The sequence below is a fragment of the Bison bison genome, unplaced genomic scaffold, assembly GCF_000754665.1.
Source record: "Bison bison bison isolate TAMUID 2011002044 unplaced genomic scaffold, Bison_UMD1.0 scf7180017864109, whole genome shotgun sequence".
Classification (NCBI taxonomy): domain Eukaryota; kingdom Metazoa; phylum Chordata; class Mammalia; order Artiodactyla; family Bovidae; genus Bison; species Bison bison.
In genome coordinates, this window is record NW_011494681.1 from 1,158,133 (window position 1) to 1,170,896 (window position 12,764).

General features: G+C 42.2%; 1 protein-coding gene across 11 annotated transcripts in view; it reads right to left on the reverse strand.

Annotated features, from left to right (window-relative positions):
- RAPGEF5 (Rap guanine nucleotide exchange factor (GEF) 5) overlaps positions 1–12,764 on the reverse strand; it is a 360,172-nt gene that overhangs the window by 187,874 nt on the left and 159,534 nt on the right. For all 11 annotated transcript variants that reach the window (XM_010839032.1, XM_010839028.1, XM_010839031.1 and 8 more), the window contains 2 exons: positions 4,571–4,621; positions 2,795–2,901 (listed from right to left, as the gene is read on the reverse strand). In XM_010839032.1, the coding sequence (XP_010837334.1) occupies positions 2,795–2,901; positions 4,571–4,621 (158 nt within the window). The remainder of the gene's footprint in view (positions 1–2,794; positions 2,902–4,570; positions 4,622–12,764) is intronic.

Below are 12,764 nucleotides of genomic sequence, written 5' to 3' on the forward strand. Positions count from 1 at the left end.
AGGCAGGTCAGGTGGTCTGGTATTCCCATCTCTTTCAGAATTTTCCACAGTTTATTGTGATCCACACAGTCAAAGGCTTTGGCATAGTCAATAAAGCAGAAATAGATGTTTTTCTGGAACTCTCTTGCTTTTTCAATGATCCAGCGGATGTTGGCAATTTGATGTTATCGTATTAGCACTTTGTCTCTAAACCCAGAGCATTAATCAGTCCTTAGACTTTCGCCACATTCTACTCTCAATAAACACAAAGTGTGCTCTTGTTTGGATGGGTGGTTCTTTTCCATGAACCTGATTAATGTACATCTTCCAATTCTTTTTCAGTCTATATCCAATCAGGAACAAAACTGAGAGCAAGGACCAGTCCTATAGACAGCCTTATGCAGGAGCGAAAATGAATCCTATGAGTCTGCTCACAACTAGGCCCCAAGACTGACATAAGCAGACCTTGTTTTATTTCACTTTCCTTTGCTGTCCTTTACAGATATTATGTTACAAACTGAAGGCTTGTGGCAAGCTAAATATAGCAAGGCTATCAGTGCCATTTTTGCAATGGGATTTGCTCACTTTGTGTCTCTGTTTTTGGTACTTCTCACAACATTTCAAACCCTCCACTAACAAAAAGATGATGACTTGCTGAAGACTCAGATGATGGTTAGCAACTTTTAGCAATAAAGTATCTTTTAAATTAAGGGACGAATATTATTTTTAGACATAATGCAATTGTACACTTAATAGACTACAGTATAACAACTGTTACATGCCCTGGGAAACACAGTAGTCCATGTGACCCATTTTACTGTGCTCCTCATTGCCCTGGGGTAGTCTGGAACCAAACCCACAGTACCTCTGAGGTATGCTTGTGCAGGCAGTTTTAGTTTTTAAGAAAAAAAAATTAGACTTGTCTACAGTTGATACTATCATCTATTAAAGAAACGAAAAAGAGAGAGAGAGATTTTACATGAAGTAGAGAAGGCACTGGTGACCCACTCCAGTACTCTTGCCTGGAAACTCCCATGGACGGAGGAGCCTGGCGGGCTGAAGTCCATGGGGTCGCTAAGAGTCGGACACGACTGAGCAACTTCACTTTCACTTCTCACTTTCATGCAGTGGAGAAGGAAATGGCAACCCACTCCAATGTTCTTGCCTGGAGAATCCCAGGGACGGGGGAGCCTGGTAGGCTGCCATCTATGGGGTCACACAGAGTTGGACACGACTGACATGACTTAGCAGCAGCAGCAGCAATGCAACTATACTCACAGCTCCTATCCCAGCCACATGTTGCAACCACTTGACCTGGGCCCTAAGCTAGTAATTTTCAGACTTAGGGGCCTGAATTCGTTATGGGAGGAAGTGGGTGGAGTGATCCGGGAGCTTTTTAAAGAGATTCACAATTCTATATACACAAAAACACTGTTTCTCAACAGAATAAATCATGTCTAACCTATGTGGAAGGTGTCAAAACCTACATAAATACTAGTAAGATTAATTAAATATGGGATTTTAAAGTGTTAATTCATTGTAGTTCTCTCATCTCCACTATGTAGTTGCTCAGTGGTGCCTAAGATTACAGATCCTGCCAAGTTTTTTATTAGAAACAAGTTGTCGGCCTAGGACAGTTACTGATAGGGATGGGACATGAAGACATCATCTGGGGTGTGAAAACCTCCTAGATCTTGCTGTAGATAGCAGACACATAGGTAAGTGTCATAATTAAAAATTCATCCATCAGTACCCTTAGATTTGTGCATTTTACTGTATGTAAACTATGCCTCAATAGAAAATGGGGGGTCTTCTTACTCAAACAGGTTAGGAAGCACTCTCCCCCCAAATCTAGGCCATGATGAAATTTTTCCCATCTGTGGCAAGTGGAAAAAAGGAAAATACCATAAGGAGATGGTGATAAAGCTAAACTTAGTTAACTCAAAGAAATGTCTTTATTCTGAGAACCTTTCCTACTTTTTTTTGGCATCATTTGTTCTGAGTATTCTTTCCTGTTCTTCATGGTATTGTAATCTCATCTCTGCAAGAACAAATAATGATAATAAATGATAGTGGTTCTTTTTCTGTTTATTTTTGTAGTTTTAGTATTGTTTGCTGTGGCTTAATACCTTTACTTGGAAAAATATTCATAAAAAGCTGGTCATTCACTTTTGTTATTTCTTTAAATCGCTCCATGAAATGAAGACATGTGCCCTGAACTTTCTCCGTGACCATCTTCTTGGTCCAGATGTACTTTAAGCTGACCATATGCCCATCCGTTTACTCTAACACCTCCACCCTTATTCACCTGCCAAGGCAAAGAAGTGCCATCCCTATGCCCACCTGGCCCTCCCCAACCCCGAAGCTCCTGAAGGGGCAGCTCACTCCCACCTGGAGAGTCAGAGTAGTGGCGCTCTCCCCCAGGGACCTCCAAAGGATCCCCACAGAGCTCTGATAGAGGGGACCTGTATTTACAGAAGGCCCAGCACAGCACACGCCCAATAAAAACATTATATAACATCACATCTTTGAGGAAGCAGAGCAGACTCTCAGGAGCCTATGCACACCTGCAGCTGAGCATTCCTCGCCTGATCTTCAGACCAGGAGTCCAGCTGTCCAACACTCAGCTCGTTTAATTAAGAGAGAAGTCACCACCAATCTCCCAAGCAGACACTTCAAACCCAGCAACCCTCCTACTCCTCATAATAGCCCATCTCTCTGTGATCAAGGTTATGACTTTAACACGTTTTCAGTTTTGTTTTGTTTTTTTTTTCTCAAGGAGAATTTCTGACAAGGTGTTAGGAAACTGTGTTACCTATAAAACCCCTTGAGGTTCGCTCTGTCCTTTATCAGGTCAGCTGCCTGAACGATGATAATATTCCGCAATGCTCTTCCTGCACAAGAAGAATTCTCCCCATAAATCTACATAGAAAAGACAAAAGATTCACTGAGAATTCAGAACAATAATGTGACAATTTGTGAGCTGCCATGACACACTATACAGAAAAATTATGGCCAAGTCCCTAAGCTTAAAACACTTATATCTTACATACATATCTAAGATAATAGCTACATAAGTACCTATTCTATTTATTTTTGCTGTTGGATCATTTAAGCTATTAGGCTATAACAACTACTTTCCAAATGCTAAACTGCTTTAACTGTAAATAATTTCCTTTTACACAAAATTTCCAGGGCAAAATACCTGTTTTTTTTTTTTTTTCTTTATATACAACGTTTCTATCAATACAGCAAACTGAAAAACATTTTTATATGAATTCTCCCATATTGATAATACAAACATATAAACATCTTGGAAGATGGGAAAATTAAATTTTTTCCTATCTAGTGAGCATCTCGCACCATGATATAATTTGATACCAGGCTGCTGTCTGCTTTGCTTTTAAGCTTCACTCAACTGCAAAGTTCACAGTTAATTCCAAGCATCCTGGGTTCATCTACTTCATGATTGCATCTAGCAGATAAAAATTTCATATAACTTCTTCTTTTAATCTTCTGATTTGCCTGTATGCATCTCTGAATCTTGGAGGATGAAGGAGGGTATCCCTTAGATCTGGAGAAGGCTATGTCCCACTTTATAAACTACCTCCTTTCTCTGTAACTGGCTGCTTCATCCACAGGGCAATGTTGCCTCACAAAGGAAATGAAATGAACTCTCAGTCCTAAGTAAAGGCTCATGAAAATGAAGATATATTGAGGGTGCATGCTTACATCTGTTCACTTGTTTCTTGCTGAACTCTTTTTGCACCCACAAAGTTTTGACAGAATATTTTTATCTTTTCCCAAGGCAAACAATTGATAATATATTGACTATAACTTAATCCCGAACATTCCAATCCCATCCTTATACTCCCTTAATTTTATCCTTAATACTATCACCTCCTAAACACAACCTAATGAGAAGATGAGAAGGACAGGAAGTGATTTTATTTTTAACATGCTAGACCCATTAAAAAAAAATACTTAAGCCAGACAACAACTACTACCTGACTAATCCTGACACTGAGTCATTCAAAAACATGGAGCAGCGGTCAGCCCCACTCTAGATGCTGGGGACACAGTGGTGGACAAGACCAAAGGTTCTGTCCTCACAGAGCTCACAGTCTCCTATCTTTCTAAAATACACAACCCTGTCAGCCGATTTTTTAACAACACAATGAAGGCAGCCCCACCTTGTCTCGGTAAGTATCCAGGGACCTTCTACTATTAGATACCTATAAATAATCCCCCTTTTCACAAAGTTTTCAGAGTAAAACATCCCTTATTTTTTAAATACAGCATTTCTATCATTCAGCAAATAGAAAATATTTCTATTATATACAAACTCTACCATATTCATAACACATTCATGTAAAGGACTTGGAAAATGGGGGAAATTTTTTTCCCTTATTTAGTGAACATCTTTCTACACGACAGTTATCAGAACAGTCCAAACACCTTTGGCCATGTCATTCCACGTGAAGGAGACGGCGTGATCAGGAGCAAAGGGCAGACTTCTAACTAGCAAGTACTACACCGGGATTTGTGAACTATTGTTTCCGAGATGCTGTAAGGCAGAAAAGAATCATACCTGGGATGGAGTATGTTCGAGGTATGGATTGGAAATTCTTCTTGATAGAGTCTATTTGGAAGGAAAGAAAAGGGAAAAATTAGAACCAGTTTTGTGGTACGACTGTACCATTAAGACACAATACATGCAACCGTGGGAAGTCCAGGAATTGTCCAAGCCAAAAAACGTCAATGGCCACAGAGGGTTAACATCTTTATTCTCATTCAAGGTAAATATCTGGTCAACATTCACTCCAATGGGACAGGATATGCTATCGGAATGGCTTCCACGGCTTTAAAAACTGCAACAGAACAACGGGTGTTTGTGTCTGTGTTGCTTTATTCTCAACATGATTTTGATACCACTTCGCCTTTCCCTTCCGTTTTCCCTTTCATCGGTCTAATTCCAGCTCTCATCCGTGCACCCCTGGACTGCTGTTTCAGCCTCTCAATGGATTTCCCCAGGCTCCCATCATACCCTCTCAGGCCATCCTGCAAACCTCAGGTGAACAAAAGTCCCTGTGTAGCCCCCTCAACTGAGGGTGGGTCTCTCCTTGCTTACAGGAGTCAGTGAAAAACCCCTGCCTGCCCTTCTGGGCCCACCAGAGTTGGCCTCCAGAAGATTTCTAGTATTTTCCCTCTACCTCCCCACATGGCTTCTGTGATTCAACATAAAATCCACTTATCAGAAGAACCTACAACACATACCTGCCTCTGCTCATACCCTTCTCCACATCAGAAAGCCCTCACCTTCCCTGACATGGCCCTGAACCCCAGTGAAGCCCAGGTCTGTGCAGTCACCTGCTGGGTGAGGCTCCATCCCCCTCCACTGGGATTTGTCCCTCTTTGGAGCTCCTTGTTTCTGACTATTTCTGGGGCAGCTCCCAGGTGCTCTGCCTTACTGGCTGGCCTTCCACACGTGCATTTGCCCAACTAATCCATAAGCTCCTTGAGGGAGAGCTGGCAGCTTATCCGTCTTTGCTTTCACAGGCTTTAGCACACAGCTGTGCACCAAAGTGTTGAACTTTTCTATTATTGCAGATTATTTATATCTCTGTATCAATTGAGTATTTGCTGAATGATTTGAATTGTAGGAGCTAATTTTTCCTACCTAACAATCCACTAAGCGGCCCCATCACCCACATGTGTTTAAGCACAATAGAAAACTATTATGTTTTCCTGTTGCGGTTTAGGAAAAAGAACAGAGAAACGAACATTTACTGAGCTTCCAACCCTATGTTTAAAAGTTCTTTACACTTCTATTCTGAAGCTTGCTATCTTTTGAGATCCCATAGTTTTTTGTCTGCCGCCTCCACTTCTTAGACTCACTTACAGAACATTCCCTGCCACTCAGGGCCTTCCAGCCTCTGAAACTTCTACCAGACTTGATGGCAGAATTTCCCTCTGGCCCACTCCACACAGCTCCCATATTACTTATCTTCTAATTAAACCGAAATAAATATATGGACTCTGTATCCAGAAATGTCAGTTGGTACTCTGCCAAAGACTTGCAATGGCTCCCCACCCCCACCCTAGAAATTGTTTCAGGCAGTTCAGTTCAGCGGCTCAGTCATGTCCGACTCTCTGCGACCCCATGGACTGCAGCCCGCCAGGCTTCCCTGTCCATCACCAGTTCCTGGAGCTTGCGCAAACTCATGTCCATCGAGTGGGTGCTGCCAAACAATCCAGAAATTGTTTAAGGTAGGCCATTTTTAATTTTTTTACGAATAATTTTATTTATTTACTTATTTTTGGCTGTGCTGGTTCTTCACTGTTGCGAGGGTTTTTCTCTAGTTGCAGCGAGCGGGGGCTACTGTGTAGTTGTGTGCCCGGGTTTCTCATTTCAGTGGCTTTTCCTGCTGCAGAACAGAAGCTCTAGGGTGTGCACGGTTCAGTAGCTGCGGCTCCCGGGCTCTAGAGCACAGGCTCAATAGCTGTGGCGCACAGGCGTAGATGCTTCGGGGTATATGGGACCTTCCTGCACAACCAGGGATCAAACCTGTGTCTTCTGCATTAGTAAGTGGATTCTTTACCACTGAACCACTCAGGGAAGCCCCAGACAGGCCATTTTTAATTATCATGTATTAAAATAAAATATCCACTCCCCCCTTCTGGTCTAGTCTATACACATTCCCAACTGGCCCTTCCTAGGCCTTTTGACATCTGAGCCTAGGCATTTGTACTCACTCACTGAAATCCTGAACAGTGTGAAATTTGCAGCTATACCAGATTTATAATTTGAAGATGAATCATCATAATAAGTGATTTTTTCCCCCTAAACAGCCTTTTAAAAGTCAATATGGCAGGCCATAACTGACAATCTTTATTACTCATCTAATTGCCTAAATCAGCTCAGAAAAGCAACTACATCACATGATCTAGTTAAAAAGAAGGCTTCCAGGTAGAAACAAGCTCTGAAGACTTAGGTGGCGGCACTTCCACAAAAGAAAGCAAACGGCTTCCTTTCTCTCTGCTGCCAGCCCCAGTCTGGCTGTCTTGACACTAGTGTTATACTTGCACAATTCCATTTCACAGAAACTTCCCCCGTGGGTGGCTTGTTACAAAAGATTGGTAAGGTGAGCCAATAAAGCCATGGGATCCTTCCAAGCCGACTAGACAACAGTGTTAGATGAGCTCCCAGCCCACAGGGAATCGATCAGGAACTGCCTTTGACGGCACACAATGCCTAGATTTGTTGTCAGAAACGCCTCAGGAGCCTGCTCTCGACTCATCCCCAGGGAGCTGTGTTTCCTAAATGTTCCAGACAGCAGCTCTCAAACAGTACAAGAAAGGACTGATTTGTTCAGCTGAAAATAACTACCATAAGCCTGTACTTTTTTTTTTTTTTTGAGACCACTTTATGACTAAAAATTCCAAGTGCCAAAGACATATTAAAAAAGAACATGGAGGAACTGACCATCCACCAGCCCATTTTTTCACAGACCTTGTGAAAGGACTGTCATGGAGTTTTACTGGGAGAATGCCATGGGCCAACTTACAGGACTCTGAGAATCACTGCTCTAAAGCCCCTCACGAACTTTCCCTCCCAGCCGTTCCCTGAAAGAGCAGCACAAGAAACACTGACAATGCGCCTTCTCCACTCAACCTTCTTTCCATGGTACCCAATACTCAGCTGTTCTCATTCCACCCTGGACTCCCTCAGTTTTGTTTCTCCTCTCAGCATTTCTGAGCCTCATCTCACCACTCCTGTGGCGACTGACTTTCCTTACGCTCCTTATGAAGCACCTATTGAGCTCCTATTCTGGCAACATGGGAGCTCCAGAAACAGACATGTGAACAAGATACCATCCTCTAATTTAGAGATCAATTTACTGAAAGACACAGGATCTAAAGAACACTTTAAACCCATAAGAGGTCTCTTTCTTCTTCCCAATTTCCCGTCAATTTTCTCTATAATCTTGGGTGGCTGGTCCAATTGATGAAGGGTCCTCTTCTCAGTGGTTCTCACCATGATATCTCAAATAGAATGCCCAGATGAGATGATTCTTTTCTCCCCTTTATCTCCAATTTCCTAGAATTACTTAAGGTAGATGCAATGAGTCTTTTAAACAGGACTTTATACAGACCATAGAGACAAGACTAGTAACAATACAAATGAAATTAGACTTTAATTCAAATTTCTTCTCCTTTCCAATTTAATGAACCATAAAAAATGATTCCCTAAATGATTCCATGCAAATCCCATATTTTAGACATGTGTTAGAAAATTGCAACCCTTTACTATTCATAAATGAACTTCCAGGAAAAAAAAAAATGGCATAGCTCAGAAGGATAACTGGAAAGCAATCATGTATTATTTCTATTTTTTTCTAAGTTAAGTGCCCACTAAAGTTAAACTAGAATAGTCTGTGAGGCTGGGTCTAAATTAAACATTTTAGCAACACTGGACTTAACGCACATTTTTTAATCAGCTCTTAAAGGACATGTCTTAATGTTCTTCTTGGATTGAATTAAAAAACTTAGGCTACAAGGGGAGAGAGAAATGAAAAGAAAAAGACTGAATCACTTCAATCACCACAGAAGTATGACCTGATCTATTACAAACAGGAACCAACAAGAACTACCCAATGTGTTGATAAATTAAGACTTCAGCTCACACACAACTTCTGTCATCTTCAGCCACTGTCCTCTACCCATTCTGGCTGACAAAGTAGAAATGAAGATGTTAAAACGGGTAAGTATACTTAGAAGTCAAAAGTTCCATAAGCAACTAGAGGACGCATGAGTTAGGAGACTAGGGACTACAATAACAGAGGCTGTGCAGTAGAGTTCCAAGACCTGGGGTGGGGGTCCTTTTAAGTCCCAGCATACCTGTGCATCTCAAGCAAAGCTTGATTCAGGTAAAAAGGACAGAACCCCACCCAGCCAGGATGCTGGCTTAAGAAGGACAAGGCCATCACAAGTTCAGCATAATGCAAACTGGAAACACGAGCCAAGTACTGATATGGAAGTGCAGGGCAGGGCACCCCAACTCTATCTGCAGATTCTGGTCCCAATTCAGGCCCAACCATCCCTCAGGGCTCCAAGGGTCATGCTCCCAAAGTCAGTCACATCCACAAAGGCCATTTGTAAAGTATCTTCTCCATACACCCTGGCCAAACCAAAGTCAATGATGTTCTCAAAATTAGATTTTTCCACTGCCTTGTGATATAATAAGAAAACAGACTGAGAGGGAAGGTGGCAGAAATGCTTACTGAGTACTGCCTTTGTGCTTAAGCCCTTTCCCACGCTAGGAACTGCACCCACCTGTTCATACATCTATAGACAAGAGCCCTGAGGGTCAGAGAATTAGGGAATTCACTTAAGGTCCCAGAGCTGGAAAGTTATACAGCCAGGGCTGGAAGAAAATTTTGACTGATTCCAAAGTCATCACTCTACTGTAACATGCTGCAGGTTACTAAATAATAAATGTGTTTGTACCGTGTGCTAGAGATTGTACTGATTATTTTACATGCAACATTCTGCTTAACTTTGGAAAAACTATGAGGTATTATTAATCTCATTTTGTAGATGGTAAAGCTAGACTTGAAGAGCTTAAGAAGTTCACCCAAGTTCATGCAAGTCAAGCCTGTCTGTAGTTATTTCCCCATACATTTATAATGCAGATATGCCAATTTAAGAATCACGTGACAAGCAAGCACATGTGACTGCATGAAGATGTCACAGACAGCTGGCTATGCTAGATCCAGAGGCACTTAACCCTGGATGTAAATTAGAACCATCAGGGAACCTGAAGAAATAATCAGGAGGTCAGGTCCACAGAATTAGAGCCTATAGGAGTGCAGCCTGAATGGGTTTTTTTCCAAGCTCCTCAGGGTAGCTTGAATGCACTCTGGTTTGAGAAAAACTAAAAAACACCAGTGGTTGAACTCGGTGATATGCAGCTCTCATCACCCACCTCCACTATTAAGCTAGGTGCACTCCTCAGCCATCTTCCGCCTCACATGCCCACCAGAGATCTAGACACAGCAGAGGTGCAGGCCATCCAAACAACAGCCCTGGGGTCTGTGTCTGAGCTTCTGACTCTGGTTCGTGTAGAACAAAGAGTCAGTGTTGCAGTAAATCGCACCCTGCACCTGTTCTTGTGGCGTGTGTTTTCTACCCGCCCCATCCCAAACATAGCCCTAAGCCAAGGAGCCTCACGTCTGCGGAGCGGCGTCCTACCCACACACCTGCTGGAAGGACAGCCCCCTTTTAATGGCATCTGTAGCATCAGACTTCATTTACATTTCCCACTATGGAAGGATTCTCTTCTAGTATAAACATGTTTGCCCCACTTAAAAGCCAAAGGAGAAAATTAAAGTGGGGCTTAGGAATACTTATAAATATTTCACAATCTTGCCTGCCTAGGGAGATAAATCAGCAGGAACCAGCAGCTTCTGGGAAAATATATACAATAGGTATCATGGAAACAAACCCCCAAATGTCATCAACTTGATTCTTTTCATTCCTTGGGAAAGTATCTTTCTTTTCATTGTGTGTACAAACAACAGCGTAACTGCTACAGGGTGGGCTTCCTTGGTTAATACAATCACTGAAAAGCCTTTACAGTTTAGGAAGCAGGTCACTAAAGATTTGGGGTCAGCACTTAAATTGGCAGCTTACTTATCCCCACTTGTCACTGAATTCCCTACCTGCAGTAACATCAACCCCCCCAGTCACACCTGGACTCCAAAATGAACGCCTTTCTCAGCAGCCAATGTGAAGAAGCTCCCACCTGCCCTATCTAGGACTTGAGCACAAAACAATGGAAGTATTATTATACCAGCAGGATAAATACCCAGGAGTCCAAACTGATCTAAATCCCTGAATAAACAAACGTGGGGCAGAGGGCACAGTGGGGAAACAGCTCTTCCTTCCAGAATTCTTTCCATTACTAAATGCAACAAGAAGAGGCAAAGAATACCACAATTAGGCAAAGAACACAGTGCTAAATGTTGCAGGCAAGATTCATCAATGGGTGCCAAAATGAGAAAACAAAAGTACGACTGAGATATAGGACAGCTGCATAGTGTCAAAGTGTTTCCCCACAAGCTATTAAGGAATAGAGGAAAGAATAGTAACTTTTCAGCGGAGCTTAGCAGATCCTTCTTAACTAAGTGATAAAAGTTATCACCAATCATGAGACTTGACATCACTTGCCTGCTATTAATAATATGATACCCTGAGAAAGACACTTTCGGGGTATTTTTTGTCAAAATGCATCCCATAATTTAATGAGAAACCATCACGCAACTCCAAGCTGAGGGATATTCTTCAATATAACTAGCTCGTACTCTGCAAAAATTGTCAAGGTAAGGAAAGACCAAGAAAAACAGAGCATCTATCCTGGATCGGAGGAGAACAAAGGAAACTGACAAGGAAAGACAATCGGATCCTGAGTGCCAGCCTGGACACGGGTAAGGACCTCAGCAGGTCAGCTGGCACGAAGTGAATGAGGTCTATATTTGAGCTACTTGAGTGTCAATGCTGGTATTGACAAGTGCACTGTGGTTACATAAAATGTTAACATTTGGGGAAGCTGGGTAATGGTTATAAGGCTTCGTCTGTAGTATTTATACATTTAAGTCTGAAATTATTCCAAAGTGAAATAAAAAATGTTTAAGTAATAGCCTCCTTCCTCCCCACAAACAAAGCCTCAAAAACCATTCAAATATTATTTAAAATACAGCCTCTATTTCTGTACTAAAAGTTGCTCTCTCCATAACATCATCATCCTGGGCTGCCCAGAATGACTGCCAAAAGAATGACTCTCCTTGCCCCCTGACCATTCTGGCCTCTAGCATCTTCACACAGATTGGATTAGCTTCCCTAAAACGTCTCCTTACATACTACTTCGTTATTAAAAGTAAAGTTGATTTTAAAACATTTATGCTCTTTATGCACTCACAGACAATATTCTAAGACTTTACCCAAGTGGCCAGTCTCTCAATGTCTACATAATCCTGGCTGCATGTCTCTTCTGCAAACTCCCCACTCTAGCCAGACAGCTGGTCCAATTTTCACTCTGCCAACAGTGTGCAATCTCACCTCCATGACCAAGCCCTTGCCACGACCTCTGACCTCTGTATATCTTTTTATTTCCACATTCTGCCCTTCCTTCAATCCACACAAACACTGTGTAAAGCTCACCCAAGCCTTGAGCCTCCTGTGACCAATCTCTTTCACTAAACACTCTCAGTATTTGTCACTGATGTGTCTCCTGGCTCCATCTGCATACATAGCTCATCTCTCCTCAACCAGCCTTGTAGACCCCCAGAGGGACTTCCACCTTCTGTCAATCTAGGACCTTCTACAGAGCACAGCAGAGGCCGGACAGCCAGTGGTGACTCCCTCCCACTGCCATATAACCTGGTGACCCAGACTCCCAGGCCAAAGAATAAGGCAGGATATCACTCCCTCAAAACCTATGAAACCCACCACCATCTCTGCCGTCCTTCCCAGCTTGCTTTCTCAAGTTGCTCAACTCTGTTCTAAGTGGTCGCATATGAAACACACACACACAAACACACACACATATATGAAACATACAAACATATACAGAGCATATTTTTAAACACTGAATAATAAATGTGCTTGCTTTAAAACTCAAAGATCCACTTGAATGCCAATTATTTCTTTGCTGTGGAAAAGACTTCAATAAGTTACTTTGTGTGGAGTCTTCAAGAAGTAATTTTTTTCACTTTTCCTTTCCT